Source organism: Nothobranchius furzeri, chromosome 16 (assembly GCF_043380555.1).
Source record: "Nothobranchius furzeri strain GRZ-AD chromosome 16, NfurGRZ-RIMD1, whole genome shotgun sequence".
Classification (NCBI taxonomy): domain Eukaryota; kingdom Metazoa; phylum Chordata; class Actinopteri; order Cyprinodontiformes; family Nothobranchiidae; genus Nothobranchius; species Nothobranchius furzeri.
In genome coordinates, this window is record NC_091756.1 from 58,233,841 (window position 1) to 58,253,140 (window position 19,300).

The window sequence follows — 19,300 nt, forward strand, 5'->3', positions numbered from 1 at the left end:
CTCTCCACTGTCGCTTTATGCTTGCTTAGTATGAGGATTGCTGTATAGTCACTGACACTAGTCAGTGACTTGATGCAATTTGCTGGGTTCCTTATATAAGAAACATTATTTCTGATTGGCCTAATGAACTGACCTGAATTGGAATGTTTATTATGTGAAGTGCCTTGAGACGACTCTTGTCGTGATTTGGTGCTGTATAAATAAAACTGAATTGAATTGAATTGACTCATCAACATGAAGGGAAGATGGTGTAAAAGTGTTTTGTTTCCCTAATGTTCTCCTGTGTGATGAATGCCATTAAAGGATGAAGCAGACTGACTTGTGAGACAAGATAATGAGCCTGGCGTCGCTTTGAATGTTCCACGCGGCAGATCACAGACAGTGAATTATTAACTATCTACTCAGAAGCAATCACATTCATGGAGAACACTGTGATTTCTACATAGTTGTGACTTCTGTTCCTCGTCCAGGCCTGCTGCGTTACTAATAGCTCAAATCGCCTGAACAAAAATATCACGGCTTTTCCTCTTTTTATAAACTGAATGCTTCTCTGCTGTTCTGTTGATGCACAAAGGCTCATTCAGTTATTTAGAGGAAACAGCAAATCAGTGGCATACTACTGAAAAACAAATAGTGCAATAATTAACTTGTACACACATCATAAGACACTTGTTTATAAATCTGTTAGAAGACACAGATAATTCACTGAAATAGGTTACCACAGATGAAGTGCATTATTGACTAATATTTAATCATATAGAACAGGGGTGGGCAATTATTTTTTCCATGGGGCCACATGAGAAATAGAAAATATTGTGGAGGGCCGCAGGCCAAAAGGCTGAAGTCAATTATGCATAATATTAATGGTATTTCTTTAAAAAAGGCAGTAAATACCATTGTTTCTTCAAGCTGGTAAGAGTAGACTATATGTTATAAATGAGCAAAAAGGAAAAAGTGAGGTTGGCTTACAAAAATGTGATTTATTCAAATTTCCCAAGGCAATGGTAAACAAAGTGTGCACATTTGGTTTTTGTTAAACATTTGTGACTTATATTAGTTAACAGTTTCAATCACATTCACTCCAAAACACATTCTGAGTTTCAAATATTGTTGGAAAGAGGTTCTTAGCATTCTACAGACACACAGTATCGTCTGTAAAATAAAATCACTGAACTGTGATCTTGAGAAAGAGGTTTAAAAAAAGTGTCCCAGTTCACTGCTAGTTGCCTACATTTGTGGTCCAAACACCTTATTTTGTGTTTTTAAGCAATTTTTTTCTTATTCATTGAGAGAAATCTAGTCTCTGCTGGGCTTTAACGAGTGCATCAAAGTCAGGTTGAATGTCTGAGGTGGAGATGCGAAGCACAGCTGACAAATGATCATCAGTGAGAGAGGATCTTTACCTGGATTTTGTAAACTTCATCATTGAAAATGCTTGTTCACAAATGTAGGTAGAGCCGAAGAGAACCAACATCTTCTGAGCATGTCTCTTCAGGTTTGGAAAGTCCTCCTTAAGAGAAGAGTAGAAATCCAGCAGAGATCCTGAATCTCTGCTTTCAAGTCCCAAACCCTCTTCAGCACTTTCCCCAGGCTGAGCCATCTGACAGCTGTGTGGAGTCCTCCACAAGAGCCACAAACTGTCTGTGATCCATCGCCCGCGCCCTGATGAAGTTTATTATTTTAGTAACAACATCAGTAACATGGTTGATTTTTAGCACTGACTTGCACAACACATGTTGGTGTATAATACAATGCAAAAACACCTATTTTTGATCTGCATCGATTTCTGTCACTTTATCTTGCATGCGTTTCAAAAGTCCGACATTTTTCCCTGTAAAGCCGGGCGTACACTGTGCGACTTTTTCACTCGTAGCACTCAGCTTCAGCTCAAACTGTACGACTTCCTCGCAGGGCATATCTCACGAGTCATGTGCTCACACTGCACGACCCAGTTCTCGGATGCGACCTGACTGCTCACACTGTACGTCTGGTAGCAACACGTCGGCCCTAAAAATATGCTAAAAATAGCAGTTTTTACTCAACACGTCAGACTTTTTTGTCTTGTCTTGCCTGTTGTCCTTCGGGAGTGCTGCAGGAGGACACACAGGGATTTATGGGGGTTGGATGAGGAAAACGAAATAAAGAAAGTGAATCTGTGTTTTGTGATCAGTTTAATTTGACATGAACACGACAAACACGCTTTCTTGACAATCTTTGTGAGTAAAAAAACGTGTAGAAACAAAAACGAACAATGTGTGTTATTAAGAAAATAGCGAGCGAGAGGTGTTGATGCAGGATTGCGCAAGCGCCGTGAGCGGTTCTGATACATTTTGGGTCTCAGCTGCTCGCAGCGCCGCTTCAACAGTGCGATACCCTCACGAGGGACGAGCGAAATATTAAACACACCAGAAGTCCCTGCGACCTCACGACTGCTGATCGGCAGCTGGTCACGTGGTGTTAATCGCCTCTCGTAACCCCCTGTACACTACACGACCGCTCGGCGCAAAACTCGCCCCGATGTCGTGGCTTCTCGCACGACTGGAAAATCGGCTCAAAAAAGTGAAAAAGTCGCACAGTGTACGCCCGGATGAGAAAAAGTCAAAACTTGCCACTTCACGTTGCAGCTGAAGCTCCAGGTTCCCCGCAATGTCCTCGATCCTCCTGGTCACGGTTCGCTGTTTTTAGCTATTTTGTGGGATATCACAAAGCTGGTCCTGGTTGCTGCATCCCTGGATGTGTGAAGCTTAGTAAAAAAGCCTTGCTGCTTTTGCAACTTTGCTAGTAAAGCTTCGGATGTCCGTGCCCTCTCAGCATCAGACAAGTTCTTGTATTTTTCCGAGTGTTTCTTGTCGTAATGCCGACTCAAATTGTAGTCCTTAAACACGGCAATCTCCTCCCCGCAAACCAAACACACGGCTTTACCTCCGACTTCAGTAAAAAAAATACTTAGCAGTCCAATTTTTGTTGAAAATCCTGCATTCGGCATCTTTCTTTTTTTTTTTTTTTTTTTTTTTTTGCATGAGCGGACATTTCTCAGGCTACAATCACCATGTCAACCGCCGGCACTTGTTGCTATACGTATTGCGTCATTGTGCACGTAAAAAACAACTTCAAAATAAAAGCAATGCAGCCTTAGCCCATGCATGAGGTAAAATGAGAAAATACATTTATTTTGTAATTTCCAATTAACCTTACGCGGGCCGGTCAAAGTCAACCAAAGGGCCGGATGTGGCCCGCGGGCCGTAAAATGCCCAGGTCTGATATAGAAGAACCATCATATTCTGTGTCCCTTTATTCCCCAGCCCCTCCAGTTCCCACTCCAGGTTCTCCTTTTGTGTTTCATAGCGCCCTCATGTGTCCTTTGTCTGCGTCTTTCCCCATGTGTCTCCTAATGTTTCTCCATCCCTCTCTTGATTCCCTTTTGTGTTCTCTTAGCGCCCTCGTGTGTCCTTTGTCTGCATCTCTGTTGTGTGTCTTATGTTGTAGCCCTTTAAAATCATTCCTCCCAGGTCCTGTGTCATCCAGTCATCCTCAGCCCCTCTAGTTGTAGCTCCAGCCTCTTGTTCCCCAGATCAGTATATGTGTGTGTGAGTTTATGTGCGTGTCAGTATGTGTACAGGTGCTGGCCAGTAAATTAGAATATCATCAAAAGGTTGAAAATATTTCCGTAATTCCATTCAAAACGTGAAACTTGTACATTATATTCATGCAATGCACACAGACCAATGTATTTCCAATGTTCATTACATTTAAATTTGATATTCATAAGTGACAACTAGTGAAAACTCCAAATTTGGTATCTCAAAAAATTAGAATATTCTGAAAAGGCTGAATATAGAAGACACCTGCTGCCACTCTAATCAGCTGATTTACTCAAAACACCTGCAAAGGCCTTTAAAAGGTCCCTCAGTCTTGTTTTGAAGGCACCACAATCATGGGGAAGACTTCTGACTTAACAGCTGTCCAAAAGACAATCATTGACACCTTGCACAAGGAGGGCAAGACACAAAAGGTGATTGCTAAAGAAGCTGGCTGTTCGCAGAGCTCTGTGTCCAAGCACATTAACAGACAGGCGAAGGGACGGAAAAAATGTGGTAGAAAAAAGTGTACAAGCTCTAGGGATAACCGCACCCTGCAGAGAATTGTGACGACAAACCCATTCAAAAATGTGGGGGAGATCCACAAAGAGTGGACTGCAGCTGGAGTCAGCGCTTCAAGAACCACCACGAGGAGACTCATGAAAGACATGGGATTCAGGTGTCGCATTCCGTGTGTCAAGCCACTCTTGAACAAGAAACAGCGCAAGAAGCGTCTCGCCTGGGCCAAGGACAAAAAGGACTGGACTGATGCTGAGTGGTCCAAAGTTATGTTTTCTGATGAAAGCAAGTTCTGCATTTCCTTTGGAAATCAAGGACCCAGAGTCTGGAGGAAGAGCGGAGAAGCACAGAATCCACGTTGCATGAGGTCCAGTGTAAAGTTTCCACCGTCAGTGATGGTGTGGGGTGCCATGTCATCTGCCGGTGTTGGCCCACTCTGTTTCCTGAGGTCCAGGGTCAATGCAGCCGTCTACCAGGAAGTTTTAGAGCACTTCATGCTTCCTGCTGCTGACCAACTTTATGGGGATGCAGACTTCACCTTTCAACAGGACTTGGCACCTGCACACAGTGCCAAAACCACCAGCACCTGGTTCAAGGACCATGGTATCCCTGTCCTTGATTGGCCAGCAAACTCGCCTGACCTTAACCCCATAGAAAATCTATGGGGTATTGTGAAGCGGAGGATGCAATACGCTAGACCCAACAATGCAGAGGAGCTGAAGACGACTATCAGAGCAACCTGGGCTCTCATAACACCTGAGCAGTGCCACAGACTGATCGAGTCCATGCCACGCCGCATTACTGCAGTTATTGAGGCAAAAGGAGCCCCGACTAAGTATTGAGTGCTATACATGCACATTCTTTTCATGTTCATTCTTTTCAGTTGGCCAACATTAGAGAAACAAACATTTTTTCATTGGCCTTTAGAATATTCTAATTTTCTGAGATACCAGATTTGATGTTTTCATTGGTTGTCACCTATAAATATCAAAATTAAACGTAATAAACATCGGAAATACATTGGTCTGTGTGCATTGCATGAATATAATGTACAAGTTTCACGTTTTGAATGGAATTACTGAAATATTTTCAACCTTTTGATGATATTCTAATTTACTGGCCAGCACCTGTATGTGTGTGTGTGTGTGTGTTTGTCCTTCCCAGTCAGGTCTGGTGTCCTGCTCAGCTCCTTCTCCTCATTAGTGCTTTCACCTGTGCCAGTTCTCCACACACCTGCTCCTCGTCTCCTATCACTCCAGCCCCAGTGTATAAAGCCTCTCCTTGTCTCATTGTTCTTGTCAGTCCATTGTTGTTGTTTGTCAGCGTGTTGTTCTGTCAGTCTGCCCGTGTTTTTGGATTTTGGCTCCCTGCCTTTGAATTATTGTTATTTTGGGACTCATCCTACAATAAAAGGATTTTCTTCTCTTCATATCCACTCCTGCCTCGTGTCATCCTGGGTTCTGCATTTTGGGTTCTAACATCCCTTCAAATCGTGACAAGAACCAGATCAGTTTAACCTTCACACTCATACTGGTAAACAGAAAAGGGTCCGTTAATGTTGTCTGCTGCCATCAAGTGGCCAAAAAAAACGGTTATTCTGTATTTTACCGAATGCATGCATGCATTTAATCAGCTGATAATGATAACTTAATTTGTAAAGTGCTTTTATACAACGAGCTTAACAGACAAGACGTTAGATAAAATGAGTAAATTACACATTGGGTCTTAATTAGGCTGTACAAAACTATCACATTATATTCAGAAATAAAAGCTTTTTTAGTAATATTTATTTATTCATTTTAACATCACTCAACATCGACTGTTTTGTTTCGTAGGAGCTTTGTTGTTTCAGACAGGTTTTCAAGCTCAAAGCCTCCAACATGCAGTAATAAAATAATGTAAATTCACAATGATTTATTTCTGGTTTTGTGTTTCAGGAACTGAAAACTCAGATCGCTCCCTTTTAGGTTAAGATTATGTAAACAACTCGTGGAAACGTCATAATATTGCAGTTTTTTTTTATTCTAGAGGGCGATAATGTTTTTGCCTCTCTGTGTTGTTTGGTGGTTAAATATTTTGTGAACCAGAAGACAGATTTGAATGAAACTCAAAAGATGTTTTCCTTGGCCATAAGTCTACAACTCACAAATTTTAGGTGTGAATCAGGAAGTCAGAAATGTCCATTCGTCTTTTTATTTTAGCACGTGTTGGCAACTGAGAGCCATTCACAACAAAGAGGAAGAGATCCGAAGGGAAGATGAGTTACACACCTAACACAATTTTCATGACGACTAAACATCTTTATTTCTAGAGTTTCTATGGTTGGAGATGAAAAGGCAACATGTGATTAAGCTTCCTTCAAACAATGATAGACCTTTAGTTTTTATCTCGTGTGCAGTTTTTAAAAACAAAGTGTAGTGATTTGGCCAAAAACAATGTCAAAAATGTTTTGAATCATTTTATTCCATTCGTATTTTTTCACGTTAACCTTACTTTACAATTGCATAGTGTGTTTATTTTAACGCAGTTGTAACACAAACAGAATCTGTAATCCTAATTTAAGCTAGTCAGACTTTGACTCCAACACTAAATGTCTGCATGTCTCCAACAGGCCAGATTCTCCTACCTGCACATGAAGTACCTGTTCTTCTCCTGGCTGGCCGTGTTCGTGGGGAGCTGGGTAGTTTATGTGGAATACTCCTCCTACACAGAGCTCTGCAGAGGCCACGAGTGCAGAAACTCCATAGTCAGTACCACGTTCACGTGAGATTAATCGACATTAATCTGGTCATTCCCTTTAATACTTTTATTTTTGTTCATCAGTGTGATAAATACAGAAAAGGAGTCATCGATGGTTCCGCCTGCAGCAGCCTGTGTGAGAAGGAAACACTTTACCTTGGGAAGTGCTTCACCGCCAAACCCAACAGTCAGGTGGGTCCTCCTGTTAAGACATCTCCTCCAGTTGGGTTGCGTGCTAATCCAGCTACTCCTGCGCTCATTGCAGGTTTACTCAGGGCACTGGGGAGACCTGCAGGGGGTCGTTAAGTGCCAGATGGAAGAGGCCCCTCATTATGACTTGGGAGGTGAAATGGAGCCTAGAAAAGAAGCCTCTGCCTTCAACAAGCCAACCAAAGGAACGTCAGTGGAGAAGTTCAGAGAGATGATAGTCGGCCACTTAAAGGTCAGAGGTTTTGGTAAATCCTAGGGCAGAGTAAAATGGTTTGTCTGAACTTTTTCAATTCTCTGTAGGCTAAAGTGGAGGACCAGGCCAACCTCGCTGACCTGGCGACACATGTATTATCCGTTGCTGACGCTAATAAAGATGGCCACATCTCACTGCCAGAGGCCCGCTCCACATGGGCCCTGCTGCAGCTCAACGAGTTCCTGCTGGCATTAGTCCTGCAGGACCGCGAGCACACACCAAAGTTACTTGGCTTCTGTGGAGACCTGTACATGATGGAGAAGGTGCCAAACTCCCCTCTGTATGGAATCAGTCTTCCTTGGATTGTCGAAGTATGGATTCCTGCTGGTCTGCGCCGCAGCATGGACCAGTGGTTCACCCCGTCCTGGCCTCACAAGGCCAAGATCTCCATCGGCCTGCTTGAGCTGGTGGAGGACATTTTTCACGGCACTTTTGGCAGCTTTCTCATGTGTGACGTCAGCACCGCTACTTTCGGATACAACGACCGGCACGACTTTAAAGTAATGGACGCCCGTTACATCATTCCCGAGGCCACTTTCCAAGAAAGAATCAGGCAGCAGCGCTGTGACGCAGACGAGGACTGTCTCTACGGGACCGACTGCCTCACCAGCTGTGACCTCACCAAGCACCGCTGCACACCGGAGGTCACCAGGCCGAACCTGGCTAAAGCCTGCGACACCCTGAAGGACTACATTCTGCAGGGTGCACCGTCGGACGTGAGCGAGGAGCTGGAGAAGCAGCTGTACGCCTGCATCGCTCTGAAAGGTTCGGTAGAACAAATGGAAATGGAGCACTCGCTCATTCTGAACAACCTCAAAACTCTGCTGTGGAAGAAGATCTCACACACTAAAGACTCCTGAACCAATCTTGTTGAAACAGCACTTGTACTCCATTTTACATGTATGACTGTTGTACTTTAGGTTGTAAAACGGTTGATCACTACAGGAAAAGACGGTTTTTTTCATAACCAGAATAAAATAAAGCTTGGCCAAGGAACCGGCACAGGTAATGTGGGACATCATAGCGCATTAAGGAGTCATCTCTACATCTAAAACCAACCTGCTCTTTTGCAGTTTTAACTCAACTGGTGATTATATTTGTTGTCAGAGCTGAACCCCGAGTGCAACGTGAACACAAAAACACCAGAGCACACATTCTTTTCCCATATTTATTAGAACAAAGTTCTGCATTTGAACCAAAGCAGACAGACGCCTTATTCTGCATCCTCCTGTTCCTGAGCACGGAGGAAGCTGGCCTTCTTCTGGGCGACTCGGTCTTTCCTCTGAGCCAGAGACAGCTTGGCACGGTTCCACCTTCATCACAAAAGGACAATTAATAGTTTTTTGTTGTTTCTTTTTACATACAGTGGCAGGTTTTTAACTCATTCACTGCCACTGACGACTAAAGTCGTCATTTGCAGTTTTTTTACTGTTTGAGCATCGGAACGAGCCCCCGCGCTGAGAGAACAAACATCTCAGCCCTGAAGCCGATCTTCATCCACATACGTCACAGATCACATGATCAGGAAGCAGACCATCCATGTATTAGGAGATCGTTTTGGGCCGTTCCAGTAAAAAAAGTGAGGTGCGAACCGGAAAAGCGTCTGCCGATCACAATTCAACGGATTATGAATCAAATCAAATCAAAGCTTTATTTATAAAGCGCCTTCCGCAACCCTGTCAGGAAGCCCAAGGCGCTGAAAGAACGTATGAAAGAACGGATAACGCTCGAAACACGCGGCTTCTTCCTGATGTAAGAGGTGAGTCTCCTCTTTGTTTTGGTTGTTTTGGCATCGACATCATGCTACCGCGCAACGTTCTGTGACTCTTAAAAAAACAGTAAAAACGTGAGAAACGCTGGCAGCAAAGTGATCAGGAAACGGCTGGCAGTGAATGAGTTAAAAGACAAACTCTTTAATTACAGCAAGGAGCTCAGAATCCATATTTTTCTCCGATTGAAGCAACTTCGACCTGAGATTTAGAAACACTCTGGTTCTGACTCCAATTTCTCAGTGAGTTTGTTATTGTATCGATTCTCGATTAAGACTTTTTCAAGAGGCAGAACCCAAAACCTTTACACGTTTTAAAGAGCCAGCAAACCCAAGGCCTTACTTGGTGAAACAGTCTGAACGTCAACATGAATTTAACTCTAGGAACAGAATCACTGCATGTTTTTACCTTTTAAGAGGGGGAAAAAAATGTGCAGCACAATCGGTGAGTTTGTTTCTGCAGGGTAGCTGCAGATTTAAGGGAGCCAAATTTAAGACTTTTTAAGACCTTTTTTAAGGCCACTTTGACCAAATTTAAACTATTTTAAAAATTAAATTTAGCAATAATTTCCAGCTATTGCCTGGAACCGGTGCTAACCACGTCGCTAACGTGGGATTAGCCATCCAGTTACCATTAAACTTGCACTTCCCCATGGCGCAAGCTCCCACTAGCTTAACCAGCTAATGTGCTCATCTAAAAATAGCCCCCTTTCACAACCAACTGACTGCGTACGGTTCCGCTTACGTCAACATCGTACACAAAAAAATGCTGAACACTAACTAGAAATTCACGAATTTTTTATAGAAATAAAAGAATCTTGTTTATTGGGTCTTTGGTCATTTAAGACCTTTGGAAACTGGATTTAAGGATTATTTGTCCTTTTTAAGGACTTTTAAGGCCTTAAATTAGGAAAAGCTAATTTAAGACTTCTTAAGACTTTTTAAGGACCCGCGGACACCCTGTTCTGACCACAAGTTTTAGGTTTCTTGCTCACAACCCAAGGTTTAGAAGAGAAGGGGCTTTTTGGATGATCCGGCCGTTTTCAGCTCAACTAAAGTTCACGTCCAGGATGACAGACTCTACAGCAACAATTCAATGGTAACTTAAATGTGGCTGCTGTAAGAAACAAACAAGTTTAAATCGTTAAAAGCTCTCAACGCTGTAGAGCAGAAGAGCAAAGAAGAATTGCACAACTTTGCGTGCCCAGCGTTTGTTCTTTTAAACTGCCATTCATGACAAAAGTCGTCAACTGCGTTAAACGGGGCGGGCTTGAGAGTGAACATCAAAGCACTAAAGTTAATTTACATCCGTGTGCGTCACACGATCAGGAAGAAGACAGATCAGTTTTGGGATGCCGCTATGCCTAAAGCGAGGCGCTAGCTGGAAAAACGTATGCAGCTCACACTTTGACAATGGCAGCTAGAAACATGCCGATTCTTCCTGACGTGAGTAGTGAGTCTACCCTTTTCTTGAGGTAGTTTTGGTGTTTACATGATCATAGAGCACAATGTTCTATGGCTCTTCAAAAAAACAGTAAAAATGCTCAAAAACGCTGGCGGTCAGGGGCTTTCTGATCGGAAAACGGCTGCCAGTAATGAGCTTCTTCAGACGGACAACATGTTCGGCAGACATGTTTTGAACTTTGCCGCTGGGCGAGACGTGACGCCGCCCTCTAAAGCCTACAAAGTATGAGCGAGAGCTGATCAGCAGGGATTATAAACTTGGAAAGCCACACACGACATTTTGTTCCCATGGAGATCGGCTAATTTTGATGGGCGGTCGAAGCCACGCTTCAGACCGCCTCTGCACATTTTCCATGAAAGCACGGCAACATTAACACTTCCAGCGCTTCGTTAGTATTCGGCTGCATCTTCCTGTCAGCGGACGGAGAATCGAGATGTAAAAAACTGAATTGTTCTTGGAAAAACGGGAACAATTAGTCCTGGTTCCAATCTATGCTCGACACCCAACCCTAATAAAAAGTGTCTTCTCACCTCTTCTTCTTGACTTCTTTGGGGGGCTTCTTTTCGTGAACCGGGTTAGAACGAATTGCAGCGTGAGCCTTTTTGTACATTTCCTCCATCTGAAAGAAAAGCGGGCTTTAAATCTTCCCGTCCACAACAGAACCTCAAGTCTGACTCCAAAGGCTCCATAAGGTAAAATGTTTAAACTGTTCTGTTTGAGGTGTGGATAAAATCATCTAACCCCAAAATTCCACCATCTCCGCTCCGGCACGAACTCCGCAGCAAAAACGGTCCCGTTTTAGTCAATCAGAGCTGTTCCGCTACTGCGGCCGTGCGGCGCAGTGCGCCACCCGCCGTTCCGCCATCCGGCGAAAATAGGATGGATTCTATTTTTGCCGGACGCCGGAGCACCTCCGCAGTCAATGGACAGGAATCACAACCGCCCAACAGGAAAGGGAGCAAGCACAGCTTCCGTTATTTCAAAATAAATCAACAAAAAGCGTTTTTTGTTTCATTTGCACAGGTTTAACAACTTTTAACAACTATCAATGGCGGCTGAACTTTAAATGCACAAAAATAACCCATAAATACAGTTTCTACTATCAAAGTAGTCACCACCCTTTGTTGATCCAAACACTGCTGATCTCTCAACACAACTGATGGGCAGATTAAACAGTTCATGCCGATGCTTCTCCCACACAACGGGTGTTTGGATCTAACTTCCATGTTTATTGCTCGGACTGTATCGCAAGATCTCGAAAATCCCGCGCATGCTTGTTTGCGCACCTCAGGTCTCCGCACCGGAGCGGAGCCGTTGTAGAGCGGGCATAATTTGAGTTCGGAAGCGAGCGGCAGCGGAAAGCGGGAACGGAGATAGTGGAATTTTGGGGTAATACTCAAACACCTTCTTAAGACCTAAACTTCATTAAACCCAAATTTAACAGTAGTGGAAAGAAAATTTCATACAGAAAACAGACATTTTAACAAATGATATATGTTTAGATCCTTACTTCTTGCAACACCAGCACAGACGTTAAAATAATAGAACAGGTAAAGGTTACAAACTAATGTAAAAATGCACAAAGGGAACTTGCCGAATCTGGGGACACTCCATTCTTAATGAAGCGGGAGAACTGTTTTTTGTAAGCGTCCTCGTCTTCCTCCATCAAGTAGCTCATGTACTCAGACACATTGATGCCCATGATGTGTTTTCGATGCACCTCGGCGTTGAACTCCTTGCTCTCAGTATCATACCCAGGGAAGCGTTTGGTGCTGGAAGAGTGGGCAAAAAGGATTTATTAAGCTTCATTAGTGCCATGTGGTTCTTTTTGTACTCGGGACTCTGGGCAACGGTGGGATTTGCCCTACTGAAGAAAAACGTGGAAACAAAAAGTTAAAGACATTAGCTTTGAAAAGAAATACGCAGTGCCCCGGTTCTGAAAATAAATTCAAATGATTGCTTTACATTTCCTAGAGCGGCACAATAACCTAGCAAAAACCATTCAAGTGGATATCCCTAAAATTGGACCCAGGTCACTTTCTTGTGCGGTTGAAAAGCAAACTCGTGTCCAACAGTCTGAATTAGGACGGCAACAGATCACCGATTCACCGATTCGTGATCCGCACAGATCTCTGTGCAGTTCAACACGTGCACGATCCATAGATTGGCCACGTGAAGGGCCGAGCGAGGCGCCACCTTTTCAACTTAAACAAGAAAAGCACATCGGTGGTCGTGGCAGAGGAGGAGAGGAGCTGGATAAACCACCTGCATCGTTTAAGTTGCATGTATGGGAGAACTTTGGCTTCTCTGTAAAATACAATGATAAAAACAAAACAAATGAACACACACGTGTGCCTCCAGTCTGACGACGCAGCGCCACACACACGTCCCCCGATCGCTGTGAAAGGGGAGCGAGGGGGTGGGACCTGGGACGATTATTACATCATCATGGTGGGATCTGAAATGTTGTTCGTGGCAAATATTTAAAACTAAACAGTACTTCAGAAAGGTGAGGGAATGAGTATAAACGGGACATGCAAGGAGTTAATCGTTTTATCATTATATTTCTCTTTTCTTATGTTCCTGCGAATCCAAAAATAATGACTGAAAACAGCGATCTGATCAGATCTGTGGGGTTTCGATCTGCTGCACCAGCCCTCACATTTCAGACTGTTGCACTGGTGGGGTTTAACAGGTGTTACAGGTATGTGCCTGAGGAGACTGGACGCAGTGAGATCAAACGTAAAAGGGTGAAACAAGCTTCTCGTCAATACCGTCAGCTCAGAATGAACAACCTCAGAATTTGTACACACCAGCATGTGTAGCATCCACACTCCCTATTGTAAAGATCACATTGGGTGTGAATACCCGTCTCCCTCTGCACATGCCTCACGTAAATGGACTGTTCACCTTGCAGTCTGATGGTCACATTTAAATTTTGTAAACAATTGTGCACAAAATAAATAAGTAAAATTCTCACCCTCAAAAAATCTGAGTAATACATTAGTGCCTGTAGATTGAGTGCAGCGATGATGCTGTAGTGAAATCAGCACACGTCCAGCAAAGCTTGAGGAGGCGACACCACTTTGTAAAAGCCAACTCAAAAACCACCCATAGCTGCTCCACTGAACCAATGGTGGATCTACACAACCTGGACTCCATACAAGTCAGTACTTACCTTTACTTCCGACTACAAGTGACTAAAGGTTGGTTTATGCTTGACGCGTCTGCGAGGTCCGCGCGGAAAAGTTGCGTCATTTTAACAACCCCGCCCCTCCACCGCGCCTCCGCATGGCCCAAGATTTCCGCAACACGCACCTCGGAAAATTTTCTAACCACGCGGACGGACGAACGCGGAAAAACATGGCGGACCGGCAAGAACTAGTACGGCAGAGGTTCGTAAATACAGACATTTGTATGATTTAGCTCTCAGAGATCACCGTGATCAACATGTTGTTAATAATTCTTGGAGAAATAGCTCGCACTGTCGGAAAAGACGAGGACGCTGTTAAAATGCTGGAATGCCGTGTTGTAAACAACAGTAATTTCTACTTCTGCTATGGTGTAGTGTTGGATGCATGCCGTAGAGCCCCATGCTGCCCCCTACAGTTTGGGAGAATATTGGCTCACCGCATGAACCATGAACGCTGCGAGTTGTGAAGCGCGTTCCATCCGCGAGCCGCATCACCGCGCGGAAAGTGAATGTGTCAAGCATAAAGCAAGCTTTAGCTTCTTCATCACTCTGGCCTTAGATCCTGGGTTTGATCTGGAGTGTTTGGAGGGCGAGTTTTAAGTCCAGCCCCATTTCTCTGGTTTAGAGATTTATGGCAAAGAGTCACACTCCAGTCTCCATCTTTGCATTGAGGGGACAGAGCTGACATTTCTGCTGATTAGAACACAACCTCACTGCCCCCATTTAGCACATATTTGTGAAAACGTATAATTTATAATGTCCAGATTGTAAACGATTAAGGTTGGTTTATGCTTGACGCGTCCGCGAGGTCCGCACGGCTCCGCGCGGAAAAGTTGCGTCATTTTGCGTCATTTAAACAACCACGCCCCTCCACCTCGTCTCCACACGGCCCAAGATTTCCGCAACGCGCACCTCGGAAAATTTCTAACCACGCGGACGGTCGGACGCGGAAAAACATGGCGGACCGGCACGGCAGAGGTTCGTAAATACAGACATTTGTATGATTCAGCTCTCAAAGATCGCCGTGATCAACATGTTGTTAATAATTCTTGGAGAGAAATAGCTCGCACTGTCGGAAAAGACGAGAACGCTGTTAAAAATGCTGAAATGTCATGTTGTAAACAGTGATTTCTACTTCTACTATGGTGTAGTGTTGGATGCATGCTGTAGAGCTCCATGCTGCCCCTACAGTTTGGGAGAATATTGGCTCACCGCAGAGACGAGCCGCACAAACCATAAACACTGCGAGTTGTGAAGCGCGTTCCATCCGCGAGCCGCATCACCGTGCGGAAAGTGAATGCGTCAAGCATAAACCAAGCTTTACTAAACCTGTTGTGTGAGAGCGATTAGTTTAATCACTTGGTCATAATTATCAAGATGGGTGGGTTACATCACCTTATAACTGAATGAGGAGCATTAGAAAACAAAAGTTTTTAAGTGCTAAACAAGGTGATGACACATTAAGTTACCTGGTTTTAGTCATTTTTTCCATCACGAAAAGCACCAGGGAATAATATAGTCACACCAGGATGGTGAAGTCTTTCATGTCAGAGAACAGAACACAAGTTAATCTAAGAATAAAATAAAACCTGGGGTTGGATGAGATCTAAAATGTACATTTATAAAAAATAAAACAGCTGAGTAAATGTTCCTCTTAGCCTAGAACCAGTCATCATTAAACCAAATGTTTACCTCAGATTCTAATAAGCATCAAGCTGTTCGTTTGAAGTTCATCCAGATAAAAAAATAAAATACCCACAAGCCTCGGCTGCAGTTATTGCTTTTAAACAGACCGTCATAAAAGTCACGTCAGTTCAACGACATGCCTGTCAAACATCAAGGGCAGCAGAGGCCAGTCCATCACATCAGCTACAGAGAATAGGTAATGGACAACGTTATGCCACATGCTCCCAACAAATGCAACATGTAAGCAGCAAGAACATGTGAATGATTCAGTAGAGAAGAAAACAAGAATATGTTCCTGGTGAAGCTCAAATAAGGTTAGCAACACTAGCACGAGGGTAGGGCTACATGAGGACTGAACCACTAACGCCTGGCTGGCAGGTGACCACTCTTCCCAGCGGGCCACAGCTGTGTAGCATTTTCAAAATGCCAAAATGTATGAACTGATAAAATGCAGCTGCTTCAGATTAGGGTTGTCACGGTAACCGGTGTAGCGGTAAACCCCGGTAAAAAGGTTGACAATAATAATGGTAAATGGCCTGTATTTGATATAGTGCCTTCTAGAGTCCTGGGACCCCCCAAGGCGCTTTACAACACAATCAGTCATTCACCCATTCACACACTGGTGGGGATGAGCTACAATGTAGCCACAGCTGCCCTGGGGCACACTGACAGAGGCGAGGCTGCCGAGCACTGGCGCCACCGGTCCCTCCGACCAGATAATAACTGTCTTGTTTTTAAAAAAACTATATTATCTCGGTGGGTTACCGTGGCTGCGGTGTAGGCGCGGTGACCCTTACCAGCCACCGTATCATCTGCTGAAGTTGCCGGCGGCACATGCGCACTTTGTTGTTTACAACCAAAACTTTCTTGGAAGCTAAAGCTGAAATAATGGCCAAAGGAGGAGACGGCAGCGCTCAGGACATTTTTTATCCCTCAAAGAAGACAAAGTGGGAAGTACGGGCATGTTTTGGATATCTGAAGAATGCCGAGGGACAGTTGATAGAAGACGGCTATCCTGTTTGCAGCACGTGCAGAAAAAGTGTCTGTGAAAGGCAGCAACGCTTCAAATCTCATGACACATCTGCGTGACCATCACCAACAACTCTACAGTCAACGCAAGGCAAGCTAACGTTAGCGTTTTAGCTAAAATGCGTGATCCAAGGATTTGGGTTGAGGGAGAATGCAACGAGTCGCTATATAAAGCAGCCGCAGCGCCGCTACCTGCATATAAACCGTGTCACGGACACCGCCATGTTGAAATGACGCTATGCATTACGGGGCTCCCAGGGGCAGATAAGAGTTGGTCTCTCTCCGAGAATAATTATGAATTTAACAAAGATTACTGCCTGATGACATTTTCCCACATCTGCAAAGCTCACTGGAAGGACACAAACCGAGGACAATATTTTCCTGATATAGGGTTTATTACTCAAGTAAGGGTAAAAAAGTATCTGATTAGAAGGCTACTTGAGTACTGAGTATCATCTGAACTAATATTTTTAAATGATGACATCAAACAGACAAAAAATAAGAAGTTATGGGCAAATATTGGCATTTTAAAGACTAAAGGGAAAAAATGTAAACAAATAAACAACATAATTACAAAATAACACATTTTAGGCAAAATTTAGACACAAACTGAGGACAATATTTTCCTGATATACAGGGTTTATGTAGTGAAAATGTAACACATTTAAAAAAAATACCGCGATAATACCGAAAACCGTGATAATTTTGGTCACAATAACCGTGAGGTTACATTTTCACACCGTGACGACCCTACTTCAGATAGTGTTACATATACTCAGAGGCTACATAAGAAAATGTGATGTTACTTTCTCACAGCCAAATAAAAATGTGTAAATGAACAAAAGACTGAAGCTGCAAAACTAAAAATCACATCTTAAATTGTATGCACTCATTAACTCATTCGTCATAATAACTGACCATAGCGTGTGACAGGTTACCTGTGAGGGATGGAGAGGCCTCCATCCACTGCCCCCTTCAGAGCACCAAACACCTTGTTGCCTGTGGTGGTTCTAGCTAGCCCCGCATCCAGGTAGCAGGTGAAAGCACCTGGCTGACCATCGATGCTCTCCACGTTGAATTCATCTCCCGTCACCTCAACCTGGCCCTCGTACACCTTATCCAGACTGAACTTGTTCAGGAGCTGCGGAAGGAAAACCAACATTTTAAGTACGCTATGTGATAAATTCATTTTAGCAATTCAGTTTTGGCCAAGTTAAAAGCTCAGGTAAATACTGACTCTGCGGGCCAACAGCAGACCAGTGCAGTAGGCTGCTGCGTAGTTCGTCAGACCCACGGTTACTCCGTACTTGGGCAGCTCGTGTGAGTAGGCGGCACACACAATCATGTCACCCTCAATCTTTGCATAGGCAATCTGAAAAAAGCACATATATGAAAATTGACCACACTCCAACTGCAAGAATATTTAGACATCTTAAAACAAAATCTAGTGTTTCAGCACATCTACAGGTCATTCGTGTCACATGGTGGGGTGCAGAGATAGTCTGTTCTAGAACCCTTAGAGAAACGTCAACACGAGGCTCACCTGGCAGATGATGTCCCTGTTGGAGAAGCGGACAATCATACGGTACTTGGGTGTGTTGTACTTGTTCTTGTCTTGTACGACCAGGCGTTTACGAGCAAAGAAGTCAGTCTTTCCCTCTGGATCAAACATAAAGATCAGTTACTAATCAAATGACACTCATGACTGAAACATGAGAGTTTATCTGTAACTGTGACAGGAGTGCCGTACCTCTCCTCCTCCTGAATTTGACCTGGTACCTCTTGAAGTAGGCCTTGTTCTTCACCACTTTAACAAAACCCTGAATGAGGGGGAGGACACCGAGTCACCATGTTGTAAATAACAGAGTGTAACGCTACCGTTAACAGTAAAAGGGGCTCATTGAAAATGAACTGTCACTGTCGTAAGTAACGCCAAATGAGGCTAGCATTAGCCTGCAATGGATGCTAACCGGAGACGGTAACACTTCTGCTAAAGTAATAAAAGTTCAGATCAGACATACAAGGGGCTACCACTAAAAAATTAACCCAACCACTCACAAATCAGCAACAGCAAAACAGTTTGCGGCTACAGGAAGCAATAAGTCAGAGCTAGTAGCGGGTAGGCCACGTTTGATCGGCTCCAGAATCACATTAGCAGGAATGAATCCATTCTCATCTGAACACCTGAAACACGTTTTCAACCATCGGACAGATCGCGGTGTTACATTTATGTATTGGGAATGCATGTAGACACATATGATGGTAAATTACAAACCATTTTGCAGTCTTTTAGTCTCCTTAAGAAGGAGCCCGGAGCCAAAGACTGAAGCTTGACTCCGCTGCACTGGAAAAAGGAAGATTGTCGTGCGCATGCTCACTAAATACTGCATCTGGGGATTTACGACTCTGCCCCCTAGCGGCCTGGACGAACATAACGCAATCCTGACAGAAAGTAATTTTACCCGTCTTCTCCTAAATTAATGTTATTTCTAATTACAATATTACAGTAAAATTATTTAGATACCTGTGTAAACTCATTATGTTCTTTAAAAACGTATTACAAATGCGTTCTGATTTCAATCACATCTGTAGCCTACGAGTAGCCTAGAAATTACTTGTCCTTATAATCCTTTAAAAATCTAAAAGTTTAACTTGCTCCCAGACTTTCTAACATGTAGTGCAACTCCTACTCAGATCCACCTGAAAACTTATGTTTTCAACATAAGTGCTGCGAAAAACTTGTCTAAACTGTTCTCTACTGTGGCCATCAGACCACTCGAGCCTTCCTCCATCTTGTGGTGATTGTCTCGTCCCGCGGTGCAAGACTTCTTTTGGTCAGTCTGCTCTTTCTGTAAACTTT

At 43.7% G+C, this 19,300-nt stretch overlaps 2 protein-coding genes across 3 annotated transcripts in view; one reads left to right on the top strand and one right to left on the bottom strand.

Annotated features, from left to right (window-relative positions):
- dipk1a (divergent protein kinase domain 1A) overlaps nucleotides 1-8,315 on the top strand; it is a 20,129-nt gene extending 11,814 nt beyond the window's left edge. Inside the window, exons 1-5 of one of the 2 annotated variants that reach the window (XM_054749635.2) lie at nucleotides 5,547-5,630; nucleotides 6,709-6,843; nucleotides 6,921-7,028; nucleotides 7,102-7,278; nucleotides 7,347-8,315. In XM_054749635.2, the coding sequence (XP_054605610.2) occupies nucleotides 6,730-6,843; nucleotides 6,921-7,028; nucleotides 7,102-7,278; nucleotides 7,347-8,159 (1,212 nt within the window). In that variant the 5' untranslated portion in view covers nucleotides 5,547-5,630; nucleotides 6,709-6,729 and the 3' untranslated portion in view covers nucleotides 8,160-8,315. Of the gene's footprint in view, nucleotides 1-5,546; nucleotides 5,631-6,708; nucleotides 6,844-6,920; nucleotides 7,029-7,101; nucleotides 7,279-7,346 lie in introns of those variants that run through there. The other variant, XM_015962314.3, reaches the window with a different exon arrangement.
- Nucleotides 8,316-8,453: 138 nt separating this feature from the next.
- On the bottom strand, nucleotides 8,454-18,850 carry LOC107387377 (large ribosomal subunit protein uL18). The gene is made up of 8 exons (XM_015962315.3): nucleotides 18,716-18,850; nucleotides 18,191-18,260; nucleotides 17,984-18,099; nucleotides 17,678-17,812; nucleotides 17,379-17,581; nucleotides 12,127-12,304; nucleotides 11,063-11,151; nucleotides 8,454-8,612 (listed from the first exon to the last, which is right to left on the bottom strand). Exons 1-8 carry the CDS (start codon nucleotides 18,716-18,718, stop codon nucleotides 8,513-8,515), a joined length of 894 nt encoding a protein of 297 aa, XP_015817801.1. The 5' UTR covers nucleotides 18,719-18,850; the 3' UTR covers nucleotides 8,454-8,512.
- Nucleotides 18,851-19,300: the final 450 nt, after the last annotated feature.

Coding starts and splice junctions, on each gene's coding strand:
- LOC107387377 (XM_015962315.3), bottom strand. Junction 17,813..17,983: donor ACAGGGACATCATCTGCCAG/GTGAGCCTCGTG, acceptor TGCTTTTTTCAG/ATTGCCTATGCAAAGATTGA. Junction 17,582..17,677: donor GTCTGCTGTTGGCCCGCAGA/GTCAGTATTTAC, acceptor TTCCTTCCGCAG/CTCCTGAACAAGTTCAGTCT.